This window comes from Musca domestica, unplaced genomic scaffold (genome assembly GCF_030504385.1).
Source record: "Musca domestica strain aabys unplaced genomic scaffold, Musca_domestica.polishedcontigs.V.1.1 19, whole genome shotgun sequence".
NCBI classification, from domain to species: domain Eukaryota; kingdom Metazoa; phylum Arthropoda; class Insecta; order Diptera; family Muscidae; genus Musca; species Musca domestica.
This window is the reverse complement of record NW_026712245.1, coordinates 6980859-6997810: the sequence shown is the minus strand read 5'-3', so window position 1 is coordinate 6997810 and position 16952 is coordinate 6980859. Positions and strand designations below refer to the sequence as shown.

Genomic DNA, 16952 nt, shown 5'->3' with positions numbered 1-16952 from the left:
TTGCAAGGAAATAAAATTAAAAAAAAAAATTGTTTTGTTAAAAGAAAACGTTAATAGTAAACACATGTGACATTACAGTAGTCCCGAACATCTGGGTATGGGTATGCCTACGCTGAGCCAAAATTGAAACATTTATGCACGGATAAAATTGCGTATATATGTTTTTTGTGATTCCTTCGTAACTACGCTCAAGAAAAGGGAATGCCAGAGAATGCATGTTTTACAATATTAAAAAAAATACACTTTAATTTCCAAATGATTCCATTTTATGTGAGCAAAATAAAAAAAAAATCCCCAAATTGTATAACCTTTATATCAGACTTGTCTCTCAAATTAGAACATTAACGTTTAAAAAAAAAACTGCTAAGAGACGAAGTTTAAAATAACAGACAACTTAAGGGGAAACAAACAACAGCAGCAGTGCTGCCAGTACTAAGTTGTCTAAAAATCACCAGCAAATGAAAAATCACTAAAAATAGAATCTTACCATTTTGATGACGACCTTGGTTTCATGGTAAAATTTGTTAAAAATGTAACATTCCTTTCTTATTGTATGTTTACACTGAAGCTTTCTGTAGGGTTTACCTACTGGGTTTAATTGATGTATAACAGAATTTTAAACCGAGCCGAGCAACCGACCATAGACAATAACATCTTCCAATTCTCTTATCTACTACTTATAAGCAATGGGACAACACTTGAATTTTCAGTATAATTTTTTTTATTTTTTATCTATTTATTTATTTATTATTATTATTATTATTATTATTTCTTTTTTTTTTGTTTTTTTTTTTTTTTTTTGTATGCATTAAATAAAAAACACATTTTATGTTCTTTATATTTTATTACTTTACAACATGTTTTACACCTTTCATTGCGTATAATTATTATACCCTCCACCATACTATGGAGGGTATATTAACTTTGTCATTCCGTTTGTAACTCCTCGAAATACTCATGTCAGACCCAACAAAGTATATATATTCTTGATCAGCGTAAAATTCTAAGTCGATTTAGCGATGTCCGTCTGTCTGTCTGTCCGTCTGTCTGTCTGTCTGTCTGTCTGTCCGTCTGTCTGTCTGTCTGTTGTAATCACGCTATCTTTCGAATAAATTGAGATAGATGACTAAAATTTTGCACACATGTTTATTTTTCCAGTAGGCAGGTTAAGTTCGTAAATGAGCCATGTAGGTCCACGTTTTCATATAGCTCCCATATAACGGTACCTCCGGATATTCGGTATTTTGATGATTTTAGCGACGTTATTCACCGGAATTGTTTCAAAATTGGTATTTGAAGTTCCAAATGGATACTACACCCTAAGATAGAAAATTGTCTGTGCAAGTCTATGTCTTCGTATAGCCCCCATATAACGGTACCTCCCGATATTCGGTATTTTGATGATTTTAGCGACATTTTTCACGGGAATTGTTTCAAATCTGGTATTTGAAGTTCCAAATGGATACTACACCCTAAGACAGAAAATTGTCTTTGCAGGTCCTGGTCTTCGTATAGCCCCAATATAACGGTACCTCCCTATATTCGGTATTTTGATGATTTTAGCGACATTATTAACCGGAATTGTTTAAAATTTGGTATTTGAAGTTCGTTATGGGAACTACAGTCTGTGACAGAAAATTGTCGGTGCGGGTCCAGTTTCGAATTTGAATATGGTAATGGCTTATGACAAACAATGCATATGTATGTCCACGTCGTATAGACCCCAATATAACGGCTATATTCGGTATTTTTAAAATTTTAACAGAATTTGTTAAGGATTTTATTTTTTGAAAATTTCCAAATTCGTTGTAAATGGTGGAGGGTATTAAAAGTTCGGCCCGGCCGAACTTACTGCTTTTTAACTTGTTTTTAATTAACCGTTTTCCATTACCGAGTGCAAGACACGACTGACTGACATTTAATATTATTGACAACTGAAGAAAGAGCAATTTCAAACCGATCAACATCTGGCCGACGTCAAAAGTTCTCTATTCTCTCTGCTGCTACTCATATGTAACGAGACAACCAACAAGTATAACCCATTTGTAAAGGGACAAAGGAGTTCGATTTTACAATAAATTAAAGGAAACACTTACATTAATTTAAATTTATTTTACTTTTTATTATTTATAATAAGTTTTTTTCGTTTAAATTAAACTTTGGCAAGCAATAGACACGACCGACCGAGATTTAAAATTATTGAAAATGCTCAAAACCGTATTTTGGAACTTGAGCCGAAAAAAGATATAATTTAAGAGAAAATTAAATTTCATTTTTTTATTTATTTTACGATTCCATTTAATAGTTTTTAAACATGAATGTTTGCCAAAAATTTTTTAATGCAAATGGATAAAAAATATTTGTATAAATAATGACTTAACACTGTTTTGTTCGTGATTTAAATAGGCAAAGAGAAATTTGGCAGGAACGAGATATTTTTTCTTGAGCAGTGCTGATTAAGAGCAATTATAAACCGAGCCACAACTGACCGACAACAAAAGCATTTGATTCTCTCTTCACATCTTCTATTCATAAGCAAAAGAACAACAAAAAACATTACCCTTTAAATAAAGTCCGATTTTATATTACAAAGAAAAGCACTTGCATTTATTTTGCTTTATACATATTAAATTTACATATTTTATACTTTTATTATTTATAATTAATTTTTTAATTTTAAATTAAACATTTACGATTAACGAGCAGTAGACACGACCGACATCCATTTAAAGTTTTGTCAACTGAAGGAAGAGCAATTTTAGGCCGAGCAACAATTGACCGAAAACAAAAGCATTTGATTCTCTCTTTTTATCAACGACTTATAAGCACAGAGACAACAACAAGTATTACTCTTTTGCAAAGTGGAAAAGAAGTTCGATTTTATAATAAACTACAAACGAATACACTTGCATTTCATTAATATTTCTTACATACATTTCTTATACTTTTTATTATTTATAATTCATTTGTATCTTTAAAATAAAACGTTTGCGATTAACGAGCACTAGACACGACCGACCGATATTTAAAATTATCGACAATGAAGGAAGAGCAATTTTAAACCGAGCCACAACTGACCGACAACAAAAACATTTGATTCTCTCTTCTCATCTTCTACTCATAAGCAAAAGAACAACAGCAAACATAAGCCTTTTGCAAAGTGAAAAATAAGTTTTATTTTATAATGAATTACAAACGAAAACATTTGTATTTCGCTAGTATTTTGTTTTGTACATATTAAATGTACATATTTTATACTTTTTATTACTTAAAATACATTTTTTATTTTAAATTAAACATTTACGATTAACGAGCACTGAACACGACCGACCGGCATTTAAACTTTTGACAACTGAAGAATGAGCAAGTAAGTGTTGTTAACACTTGGTTTGCTCCAAAATCGCTGAAAGGTTCATTTTGTCTGTCTTATTTCAGTTTTAAAGTAGAGAGGAATGAAATGCCAGAGAAAACCTCACAAGTTTGTTAATGACTGTGTTATTTAAGCCAACTTACCTTTTTGAACTTTACGTTGATTCCGTGTTACAACTTTAAAAACCATGAATAACAAATATTTGCTATAAAAAACTCCAGCGAAGTATTAAAGCATCAATATATAAAGAAACCGACCGAAAACACAACATATCATGACCAGAAACAAATTTATATTTTTTCTTTCTCATACATTCTTTTTCAATTTCAACAATAGCACTAACTTGACTAAAAGTGGGCTCAATGGCTCATTTACTTTGGCAATCATTTATAAAAATTTAAAAAAATTTGAACGGCTCCATTTTTAAGGCCTTGCCAATTTTTAAAGACATTTATTCTATCTTATAACAATTATTTCATCACACAACCGACAGAGATCAATTTTAAACCGAATAAAGCAACCGACCGACCGACGACAAAAACAGATGCTTCTCCTTTCTTATGTACTACTCACGAGCAAAGGGAAAAGAACAAGTACGAACTTTTGTAAAGTGAAAAATAAATATTTTTTTTTGGTAAATATCAAACGAAAACTTTGCGTTTCACTATTATTTTGTTATGTACGTATTTAAATAATATATTTTATGCTTTTTTCTATTTGTAGCTAAATATTTATTTTAAATTAAACGTTTTTAATTACCGAGCACTAGACACGACCGACACGAAATTTAAAGTTATTGGCAACTGATGGAAGAGCAAGTTTAAACCGAGCCACAACTGACCGACAACAAAAGCATTTGATTCTCTCTTCTCATCATAGACTTATAACAGGGGTGCTCAAAACCGTGTTCTAGAACATGAAGAGAAAAAAGAGATAATTTAAGAGAAAATTAAAATTCTGTTTTTCTTTATATTTTACTGTTCTATTTAATTGTTTTTAAACACGAATGTTTGCCAAAATAGTTTATAAAGCAAATGGATAAAAAATATTTGTATAAATAATGACTTAACACTATTTTGTTCTCGATTTTAATAAGCAAAGAGAAATTTGACTGAAAACAGATATTTCTTCTTGAGCACCCCTGCTTATAAGCACAGAGACAATAACAGCTATACCCCTTTTATTGAAGCGGAAAAGAAGTTCGATTTTTTTAATAAATTACAAACGAAAATACTTGCATTTCACTAGCATTTTGTTTTATATGCATTAAATTAACATATTTTATACTTTTTACTGTTTATAATTATTTTATTCCTTTAAATTAAACGTTTACGATTACTGAGCACTGAACACGACCGACCGGCTTTTAAAATTGTTGACAACTGAAGGAAGAGCAATTTTAAACCGTGAAACAACTGACCGACAACAAAAGCATTTGATTCTCTCTTCTCATCAACCACTTAAAACCAAAAGCACAACAACAAGCATAAGCCTTTTGCAAAGTGGAAAAGAAGTTCGATTTTATAATAAATTACAAAGGAAAACACTTGCATTTCACTAGTATTTTGTTTTATACATATTAAATTTGCATATTTTATACTTTTTATTATTTATAATTCAATTTTATCTTTAAAATTAACGAGCTCTAGACACGACCGACCGGCATTTTAAATCATTGACAACTGAAGGAAGAGCAATTTTAGGCCGAGCAACAATTGGCCGACAACAAAATCATTTGATTCTCTCTTCTCATCAACGACTTATAAGCACAGAGACAACAACAGGTAAACCCTTTTGCAAAGTGAAAAAGAAGTTCAATTTTATAACAAATTACTAACGAAAACACTTGTATATTTCGTTTTATACATATTAAATTTACATATTTTATACTTGTTATTATTTATAATTTATTTTTTCTTTTTAAATTAAACATTTGCGATTAACGAGCACTAGACACGACCGACCGGCATTTTAAATTATTGACAACTGAAGAAACAACAAATAGGTGCTGTCAATATTAAGTTAGCTAAAACCCGCATCTAAGCTGAAAATCGCAACTTTTCTTATTAGATTTTTGTTTTGATCAATTTCAAAGGGGAGACCTGAATTTCGTTATTATTTTGTATAATTGGTGCATTATTTATTTACATTCATTTATTTTACCATATTTGCAGTATGGTTAGCTTAATATTTGTTTTAAATAAATCATTTACGATGTTACGCAACAAAACAAAGATAAAAATTAAACTGAGTCGAATAACCGACTCTCAGCAATTGCACGACACGATTCACTCAACAAAAAAACGTAAGCAAAGGAGCACCGGCACCACTTTGCAAAGCAAAAATTAAATTAAAATTTTAAATAACAAACGAAAATGTTTGCATTTCACTATTATTTTGTTTTAAATGTATTAAATTAACATACGTTATGTTATTTCATAATTTATAAACATATGCATTTCTTTAAATTAAGCATTTGCGATTAACGAACGCGAAATCGACCGGCCGACAGTTAAAATTGTTGACAACTGAAGGAATACACGAGCAAGTGTAATAGTGTTGCTAATACTACATTTGCTTAAGAACGCCAGTTTAAAAAAGGAGATAATATATTGACAATGACAAATTTATTTAAAAAGGTCAATGATCAGCATTAACATACTTGAACTTAAGTTTCATGAACATGTGTAAGCATGGTAGAAGAATATAGGTAGACGCGTCGACGCAGCTGCTGGGACAATGAACTATCAAACCAATTTTGGAATTGAAAATGTTGAATGAAAAATTATTTAAATTTGTAAAAATTGTTGAAAAACGCAAATTATAATAGCCTCCGAATGACGTAGTATAAGAAAACATATAAAAATCTATTTATATTTGAAAAAACATTTAAATTTTTTGACATATCAATGCCCCCAAGCGTTGATGCATCTACCTGTATTCTTCTGCCATGTGTGTAAGCTAGGGCATAAAATATAATAGCTTTTATAAATTTAAGCAGAATTTTTAAATAATTAAAATTTTCAAAGAATTTTCATAGAATTAAAAACCCAAAAAAATATCATTCAGTAAATGGGCGAAAATATCGTATGTGTTCAATATTTAAACTTATTGCGAATGATAATTTGTCAATGTTCAAAAAATTGTGTGTAAACATACTATTATAGCCGTTAATAAACTAAAAGTTTATTTCGGTCTTTATGAAGGTATCATGGTAGAAGAATGCAGGTAGTCGCATTATTGAAATTTGTAAAAATTGTTGAAAAATGCATATTATAACAACCTCCGATTTGCGTCGTATAAGAAAACATATAAAAATGTACTTATTTTGACAAAACATTTTAAAAGATATTAAATATTTTTTCTGAACATATTTTTTTTATTTTTTAACATTTTTTTTATTATAGAAGTTGAATATTTTGTTAAGCATATTTATGTAAAAATGCCTCCTTATTTTAGTTATTGAGAGAATTTCCCCCATATATTGCCGAAAATACTATATAACTAAAATATACAGATTACTCTCAATCCAAAAATATCACAGTTTCCAACTTAGTTATGTATTTTTTAGGCATTTAATTGAACGGAAGTCGAGGTAAACATGTCACAGTATAAATAAATAGGCTTGCGATCTGTCTGTTTTATTACTTATTTGTACATATGCTTCAGATAGCCTTACCTCTTCGATTGTAGCGTCCATTCAATTCAATATTTGCTCCTAAGCGAATCACCGACCGAGTAGTTCAGATTTATTCCTTAAAAATTATGGTTGAAATCCTTGATAATAATCGCATATATAAAGAAATTGCACATACATTTGTCCACGATGTTCTATGATATGGTCCTTTTTCAACATTATTTTAATGTTAGTTTATATTTTTTTAAATCGTAGATCATCCTCTTATTAAATTCCGTAATTTTTGTCTAGCCCATTAAAAAATTCTATACTTCACAATAAGAAAATTGTTGTCATTCAGTTCATCTTAACGTTTTTTATATTCTATTGACAACACTGATATTTTGTTGACATCGTCTGGTTTCTCCAGTTACGGTTGATACTCGGCGTTTGATATTGTTATTTTTTGTTTTCTTTTTTTTTTTCTTTTTTATGGAAATTTAAAGAAAAAATGTATACATTTCCAAAATTCTATTCGGAGACTACTATGAATTAATATTTTAAAATGATTTTGATGAAATCCATTTTTGTTCTACTATATATATCACAATATCATGGTTTATAAGTACAAATCAAAACTTCAAGTAAATATAAAAATGCATCAAATAATTTAAATATTTAAGAGTATTTATCTTTATTGAAAATAACTATAGGTATAATATAGATATATTAGTTCCATTAATCGTATATAGACTCATTGTGGACCGTAGTGAACTAAAGAACGCAGCAAGGAACGAGTAGAAATATTGGTCAATCTAAATGAAATTAATTTTTTATGACAAAATTGAATACAACATATCGTTCTTCATTATCATCATAGTAGGCTATTCTATGGAATAACCCACAGTTTGAGAGTAACTAAAAATCTAAATATACATGCATTTTTCATTTCAGTCGTGTATCCAAAAAAACATTTTAGTTTCCCTGTTTTTTGTTGTTGTTTCAAATTGTACAAAAATTGCTTTTAGCTTGTGTTCGTAATGATATAATTTGGAATTCCAATTTTGTTTATAATTTATATATATGTATGTATGTATATGTAGATATATCTAAGGGAATGACTCTATAAGGCTAGAAAATCTTTTAAAGATTAATAATATATTGAGGAATAAAAACTATCTCATCAAATAGCAAATACACGCAACTAGGCGTTATTGTCTTTGTTTAAAAAATATACTACTTTTTTGCAAAATAAAATGGGATATGAAACAAATAAAAAAATAATAACAAAACAGGAACAATTTGCGAGTTTACATAAAATTATAAATCCAATTCGGGTTCTCTTAATCCATCCGAATGCATATTGCGACCCGACAACTCCAACATAACACGATCTTCTAGATTTTTATCCAAAATTGAGCGTTTATTGGTGCCCTAAAAGTGAAAAATAAATAATAAATAGCATATATTTATAGGGAAGAAGTGAATATTGGGCTTACATCTCCCTCCTCATCACTGTCATCGCCTTGCTTGGGCTCATCACCAATACCCCAAACTTCCAAATTTCTAATACGAAAATCTTTACGCTTACTCAGCTGATTGTAATCTTTGAATGTGGTACAGCTTTCACAACTCTGTCCGATACCGTATTCACAGTCTAGCCAAAGGCCCCAGTAGCCGAATTGGCCACCCATACCCTATAAAGGTAATGAAGAACAAAATTTTAAAATTAAATTTGAAAAGATATGTTTTATGTTCTAAAACATAGTAGGGAATAGTTTTCTTTATGAAGAAATACTTTTGGAAATGTATTCTTAGTAATTCTACTTACCAAACCATTGGGCATTGTCTGCTGGCCCAAATTCAAATACTGATAATGATCGTTGTAACCGGTGGTATTAAAACAACGCATGGCAGGACTTAAAGTAAAAAGCATGGCGCTATCATCACCTAGAAAGAAATTGGTTTCATGAATTGTCCAGAAGTCGTAAGGAGTAAATTTTTAGACACAAAATATTGGGGAATGTTTCTGTGTAACGATACGAATTAATCCTTTATATGGTAGAAGAACAAGTAAATAGTATCAGTCGGTTATAAAAATATTGGTATATGCAAAATTTGAAGGAAATCAAACATTTATATAAAACTTTATGCGAAATCATATATTTCGATAAATTACATATTCATATAAGATTTCTGGTTTAGAGAAATACATATTTAGATGTGTGAAATTTTAAGAGAGTTGGATGTTCATTTCGCTTTCTTTGAGCGTTTTTCAAAATCTTGAACCCTATGTGGGGGATGTAGAAATGGTCCGATCTCTTCCATCTATATAACAGATCTTGTGTTGATGGAAAATAAAATATGTAATATAATAGATTTAATGGAATCCGATGTTAATTTCCCGTTTTACGAGCTTCATGAACATTCAAAATTTTGATCCTTTGTGGGGGAGGTACCAGAAGGGATGAACCGATATATTCCATATTCACATCAGACCGTGGGTTAATAAAAATATTGTGATGTGTGTAATATGAAGTCCGGTTGACTTATTTTTGGATTTTAAAATCGTTTTGGTTATTCAAAACTTAGACCCTTTGTGGGGGAGGTACCAGAAGAAATGTTCCAATCTCTACCATCTTTATAACAGATTTTGTGTTGATGGAAATATTGAGATATGCCAAGTGTGAATAAAATCCGATGTTAATTTCGCGTTTTATGAGCTTCGTGGATATTTAAAATTTTGACACTTTGTAAGGGAAGTACCAGAAGGAGTTGACCGATATATTCCATCATCACACCAGACCTTGGGCCAATAAAAATATTGCAATGTGTGTAATTTGAAGAGAACGGATTTTAAAATCGTTTTGGTTATTCAAAACTTTGACCCTTTGTGAGGGAGTTACCAGAAGAAATGGTCCGATCTCTACCATCTTTATAAGAGGTCCTGTGTTGATGGAAATATTAAGATATGCCAAGTCTGAATAAAATCGGATGTTAAATTCGCGTTGTATGAGTTTCATGGATATTCAAAATTCTGACCCTTTGTGGGAGAGTTACCAGAAGAAATGGACTTGATTGAGTGGACCGATATTATCCATTTTCGCACCTGACCTAGCACTGATGCAAATATTAGGATTTGTAAAGTCCGAGCAAAATCGGATTACCCTCTCACTTTCTGTGCAGTAAATTATTTTATTTGAAAATGTTGACATATTGTGGGGGAGGTACCAGAAGGAGTGGACCGATATTGCCAATCAAAAATTTCAAATTTTAGATTTTCTCTATTTAATCAGAAGCTTCAAAACCGCAATTCCTTTGTATTGTCATACAGGAACAGGTCCCATTTTCTTCTTGCAATTTTCAAATACATGATGGGAATTAATAATCTGATTATTAAAAAGAACTCAACATTATATTTGTTTGGTTCGTTTTGGAGAAACAGACCATATATAGTTATATTAAAAATGTCATACCTATAAAATTTGGACCCATTGCCCATGAATGCGGTGCATAACCCGCAAAAATATAATGATCCTCGTCTTCAACTACCAATAGGGTTGGTCCCTTTTTCAGCAATTTTCCCAACATTGTGGAAAAACTTTCACCCATAATTTTTGAGGAGAACAAAAAACGCCACTTGTGTTGCAGATCCACAGGCACATTGCTATTTACAAATATAACATGGGGTATATCCAGCATGGGGGAATAGTTGGTGCCAAAGGGTAAACCTGTATTTAAAAGAGGAATAATTAATCAATATTTGTTCATATTGTTTGAGATTACAAACCTTCCTGCATTGGCAGAATTTGACTGCTGGGTGGATTACCCAATTTACTGATTTTCCCATTGCCCGCATAACCATATAGATATGAGAAAACACAACGCCATATAATCAGAAACGTGGGATTGACCTGCAGCCACTTTTCCAAATCACTTGTGGAGGCTGTGGAATCCGAATCCTTTTTGCATAGATGCCTTACCAAGCCCTTGGCAAAACACTGAGCCGAACGATCATTACAGTGATAGCCGAATTTGTGCCATGACTCAAATGCAGGGGTATTTTGGGATTTCAACATGTGCAAATAGCTGAGTAGTAATGCGGTAATGTACTGAAAAGGAAGATACCACAATTAGGGTTTTTATTCAAAATCAGGGAGGTAAAATACTCTCACCATTTCAAGTTGTTTCAAATCAACATCCTCTGTAGATCTATTATTCAACGAGGTCTGAATAAAATGTATCTGTTCATCAATTGTACCCCGTTCAACAATGTAGTAGGGTTCTGCATATTTGCGAAATGTTATGGTACCAATATGCTGTGAATGATGATGTGTGAGGGTCTTTTGTGGCGTCGACTGCGGCGTTTGGGTAAAGAGAAAATTTGCTGTGAACTGAGCTAGATTTTTATCAATGATTGATGACCATGATTCCTGAAAGTAAGCAAAATAAAAAAAAGGATTTTAATTAAATTGTTAAGACATTATTTCACCAAAAATTCGACAAGGAATACAGGGTGAGATGAAAAAACTGCAACTAATTTCAGACTGCTGTCATTTCTAAGCCACTCGTCCGACAGCTGTTAAAATTATTCCAGTGCCAGCTCATTATATTGTTTACAAGCGTACAAAAGCATTATCGTGATAATTTTCCAGAAAAAAAGTTTTTCGTAATGGAATTCAAGCATGATAGTGTGATTTCTTTATATTTGGCTGGAAAACCACAAGTGGCTATCCCCAGAGCACTCCAGCATTTAAATGTGAATAAATCTTTTGTGTCTCGTACCATCGCTCGTTACCGTGATAATGGTAATGTAGCCCGACGTCAGGGAAGTAGACGGAAGAAAACAGCACCATAAGCAGAAATGGTTCTAAAAGAAATGAAGCAACTTGATCGAAACCCAGCTCACAGTGGCCAAAAAATGACTCGTGAGCTGAACATATCGCAATATTCCATTCGGCAAATATTGAAAAATGAGCTCGGGGTAACGCCATTGAAACTCCAAAAAGTGCAAGAAGACTTACAACACAACAGAAAGAAAATAGACTCAAAGAGCTAAAGAGTTACTTCGCTCGAAAAGTGGTGAAAGTGGTGAACTGTCAAATTTGGGTTTCTCTGATGAGAAAACATCCGTTGTCCAGCAATTTATAAACAAACAAAATGATCGTGTTTACTTGCCAAAGAGGTCAGCTGAAAATGTGCACCTTCTGTTGGCCACCAGAACTCAAGCGCCGGCCATGGTAATGGTGTGAGCCGCCATAACAGCCGATGGTCGCTCTCCGCTCGTATTTATCAACTATGGCATCAGAATAAATGCCGAATATTATCGCGAAAATATTCTTGGGCAGGAAAACATTTTGGCCACAGTCCTTGGACATTCCAACAGGATTCAGCACCATCGCCCTCAGCACGCGCCACCCAAGAATGGTTACAAAATGAGGTTCCTCGCTTCATTTCCAGCGCACAATGGGCACCAAAATCTCCGAATACCAATCCGTTGGACTATTGTGTCTGGAGTATTTTGGAAAGCAAAAGCCCTAAAAATACCAATGTGTCGATCACCCCAAGCAAGCGCTTCGCTGGGAAATGGGCCAAAATACAGCAGGCCAACATTCGGGCAGCCTATGACGGTTTCATTGGCCATAATTCGTGCCAAAGGTGACCATTTCGAACAAATTCTAAATATTCTAAAATTTGATGCTATTTCCGACATATTTTTGCATTCATTCAATAAAAGTTAAATAAAATGTAGAAATTATGGCGTTTAACTTTGTTGCATTTTTTTTTTATCTCACCCTAACGTCCTTACTGATACGCCTAGCTGGCGGTATTTTATCCACCAAATGACGGTTTCGAGGACTTCCTCGATAACACCCAAACAGGTACAAATGGTTATGCTGACGTACAAGAAGGACTTTCGCCTCCTCATATGGGTGATCCACTAGTGTCATGGGGAGGCATCATGCTGCAGTTCTAAGGTCTGCATTCTGGCAGTTCTGAATGTTCTTCCACTGCGTAGCACTTACATTCGCAGACCAGACCGACCAATCGCATTATTCGCTGTCCTTATTTTTTGCTATTATTTTTCATAAAAATTCAATTTATTTTTTTAATTCAAATAACTAAAAATATTTTAAAAATATTTATTTATTTTTTAAAAAATAATTGTGAGTTTTCTTACTTCGCAGAAAACCTATTGAGAGAGGATAAAGACCCGAATACGTCTCCTTCCTGTCCATATTAAAATGGCCTTGACCGCAATGAAATGAAAATATGATCTACAAACCACATCAACAAATCCATTTTCATACCTTTCCTCAAAATCTCCCAGACTTCTCCCAATTAAAAAATCACATGTTTACAGAAATCCCCCTATTCTTAATTCTGACACACGTTTGCATTTGAAAATTTATTATAAAATAAATTATCTAAATTAATGGCATTCAAATGCCATCAAGTACCTCTATTTAGTTTAGTCCGAACATACAATAGAGTTGTTAATTATTCAATAAATGTTTTATTAACTAATCATAGTCAGCGTTATTTTTCGTTTGTTTATTCGCTTGCTGCTTCTCCATACAACTGCATACACTGTCAAAGTTGTATAATACCTATTATCTCTGCGAACTAGACCATTTGTACACACACACGAACAGCGGGCGGGTAGGTATGTAGTCTTGAACTTGCAAGGAAAACTTATCTGTCAACGACGACGACGGCATCGTCGACAAAGCAAATCACAGTTGCCGACAAATCAAAATAAACAAAAAAGAGGAAGGAAACTCAAAATGTGCAAATATTGGGTAAAATCGAAATAATTTCAACGCAATACATTGATGTCGAATGAATTTGGTGATTTTTTAAGGGAATTCCTTCCATTCAGTAACATAAAAACCCAGAAAGGAAAAGACAAAAATCGGACGCGGCGACTGTGTGAAATCCTATACTATACTTAGAGGAGATTTTCGTAAAAACTGTATGTTTGTATAGGCTTTTACAAAATGCTTATTTCGGATAGACTATGTATGATATATACAGGTTGAGATAAAAAAACTGCAACAAAGTCAAACCCCATAATTTTTACATGTTTTTTTTTTAAATTTTATTGAATGAAACCAAAAAATGTCCTAAATAGCATCAAATTTTGGAATAAGTTTAGATTTGTTTGGATTAGTCACCTTTGGGACGAAAATGTTTACGTGCCCAAGGCTTTAATACACCCTCCAGAATATTTTCGAGATAATATTCTGCATTTATTCTGATGCCACGGCTTCATGGGTATTCAATATTTTGACCCTTTTTGGGGGAGGTACCAAAAGGAATGTTCCGATCTCTACCATCTTTATAAAAGATCTTGTGTAGATAGAAATATTGAGATGTGCTAAGTCCAAATTGAATCGGATATTAATTTCTTGTTTTATGAGCTTCACGGAAAAAATTTGACCCTTTGTGGGGGAGGTACCAGGCCGATATATCCAATCTTCACACAAGACCTTGGGTTTTTAAAAATAATGTGAGGTGTGTAATTTGAAGAGAATCCAACGCTTATTTTGGATTTTATAGTCGTTTTGGTTATTCAAAACTTTTACCCTTTGTGGGGGAGGTACCAGAAGGAATGGTCCGATCTTTACCATCTTTATAACTGATCTTGTGTTGGTTGAAATATTAAGATCTGTCATGTCTGAATGGAATCAGATGTTAATTTAGGGTTTTATGAGCTTCACGAATATCCAAAATCATATTATCCTTCCTCTTTCTGTGCAAAAAAATATTTTTTTTTGAAAATGTTGACCTTTTTCTGGGGTGTTGGAGGATTTGGTACAAAGAGACCTAGGTTCTAAAACCGTTATTTCTATGAGACACGTTTTGGCCGTATCAAATGATATATACCATGTGAGGGCATAATAGTTTGTAATACACCAGTGGGAGATTATCGTGCCGTCTTTAGGCACTTTAATATTTGGCTATGTTGCAGAATGAAAACAGATCGTACATAATTTGCGCCCCATAAGCCTGTGCCTTACATTGATGAGAGTTGGACAGAATTAAACACATTGCATCTCAGAACCGTATAGACTGCTACGAGTTACGAGTCCAGACGTTCCTATCAGTATGTGGATATCAAGTGGTTCGAATTTCAACCGTGGTGATATGTCTTCCTCGCCTCCTATACATTCCACACGGAATGTAATTATTTATGAATGAAATACCCAATATTCTTTCATAAATATGATCCAAACTGTTGAATCTTTTAAGTGCATAACAAAACTGGTTAATATCTTCAAAGCGCGCCCGGAATGAACGTTTCTTCCAATCATTAATTTTGAAAATTTGTTGGAATAAGAATCTTCTCATGTAAAACAACATCTCATTTGATTACACATGCTGTTAAGACACTAAAGCTACCTTAAATACGACGACGGTCCACACACGGGTACTTTCATGAAATAAGTATCATGAAACTGCGAAAAACACGGCCTCCTTTACCTAAAAATCCATACCTTTGGTCTGCTCCAGAACTACAACAATGTAAAAAATTTTACTACGATAACCGATTTTCCCTCTATGATATCAAAGAAATTTCTAAAACTAGTAGAATCTTTTATGTACTGGAACAGAGCCATTTTTTCAAATTTTTCCATGTAATTGCTTGTGTGTGAAACCAGATTTTATGAAAAAAATGCAAACAAAGAAAGGTTATTCTCCTTTCTGTTCATGATTTCTAATAAAATTTTCTTTGTGTGAATCCCTAACTTCATACTGCAAAGATAATGCGTAGATCAAGACAACGACAAATGATTTCCAAGGCTATTTATGTTTGACGACTGCCAAAAATAAACCGGTTTACATTGAAGCACGACATGGTATGTAATTGTTGTCTGTTTAAATATACAAATCTTGAAATGCAAGCGAATGATAAAACTCGATTGATTACTCTTATCGCTGCAAGGCAGCTGAAGTGCACACCATTGTCTTGCATTTAATGCCAAGAAATTAGCAATGGCCAATGAGCCCTTTGTTTACTTGGAGTTTGAGTATCCATAATATCCGTTCCACCCCAATCCACGCTATCAACAACATAAACAAGCCCATAACTTTATGGCCGTGCGAAAGCTTTGCACACATCAATCAGCCAGCCATGCCAGCAACAACAACAAACACATATGACTGACGACCACGGCGGCGATTGAAAAATCCAAGTTATACCCTAAAGAAATAAAAATACGACGCGCTGCATATAAGGAAAGGAGTCTTATGACTATGAAATTTCGTATTACGACAACGACAATTGATCCGCAACTAAAATACACTGAGCCAGCTTTTTTTCTTTGTATTGTTTATCAACATTTCATTCATGGTATTCGATTACATATTCAAATATTCAATGCAATGCAAAAACACACAGGAAAACATTGTTTATATTGCTTGCTTACCACCAATTTATTTTCGGTAATTTTTTCCGTATTTCCTCCATTGGCCAGGCGAAAGGATGTTTCCAATATTTTCAATTCTTCGCCGGTAAATAGATTATCACCTCCACCTTTTTTGGTCTGTTGATTGCCCATTGCTTAAGCTAACAAAAAACGTTTCGTTTAATTCTACTTCGTTGTGTAAACAAATTAAATTGCTACAAATGTTCCGCACCACCGATTTTTTACAAAACAAAACACAGAATGAAAAGTTCTGCTAGATTACAAAGTTCCATTTGAATAACGCCGTCGTCAATGAGAAACACAGACCAATGTGGGAATGAGTGATAAAGATGAAAACCAAAATAAAAACAACGATTGTATACAGGGTTCTAAAGATCGAAATGGATTCGGTGTATTAGGGGTTTAGAAGCGCAACTGTGATATTCAATGAATGGAACAGATAAACAAATCACCAAGTCGTCGTGCTTTTCTCATTTTTTAAGAAAAATTCCCCAATGTCTGATTACTTTTCCTGCAGGAATGGTCCAGCAAC

The 16952-nt window shown here is 32.9% G+C and overlaps 1 protein-coding gene across 1 annotated transcript; it reads right to left on the bottom strand.

Moving 5' to 3' along the window:
* Positions 1–7655: 7655 nt before the first annotated feature.
* On the bottom strand, positions 7656–16706 carry LOC101895745 (MTOR-associated protein MEAK7). The gene is made up of 7 exons (XM_005188735.4): positions 16421–16706; positions 11162–11419; positions 10777–11098; positions 10463–10717; positions 8818–8936; positions 8486–8683; positions 7656–8420 (listed from the first exon to the last, which is right to left on the bottom strand). The coding sequence occupies exons 1-7, from the start codon at positions 16550–16552 to the stop codon at positions 8307–8309; spliced, it is 1398 nt and encodes a 465-aa protein (XP_005188792.2). The 5' UTR covers positions 16553–16706; the 3' UTR covers positions 7656–8306.
* Positions 16707–16952: the final 246 nt, after the last annotated feature.

What these genes read in the sequence shown, in the direction of transcription:
- LOC101895745 (XM_005188735.4), bottom strand. Translation starts at nt 16,552, where the DNA reads ATGGGCAATCAACAGACCAAAAAAGGTGGAGGTGATAATCTATTTACC. An exon ending in AATTCTGCCAATGCAGGAAG is followed by an intron (nt 10,718 to 10,776) that starts GTTTGTAATCTC and finishes TTTTAAATACAG; the next exon opens with GTTTACCCTTTGGCACCAAC. An exon ending in AGACAATGCCCAATGGTTTG is followed by an intron (nt 8,684 to 8,817) that starts GTAAGTAGAATT and finishes TTACCTTTATAG; the next exon opens with GGTATGGGTGGCCAATTCGG.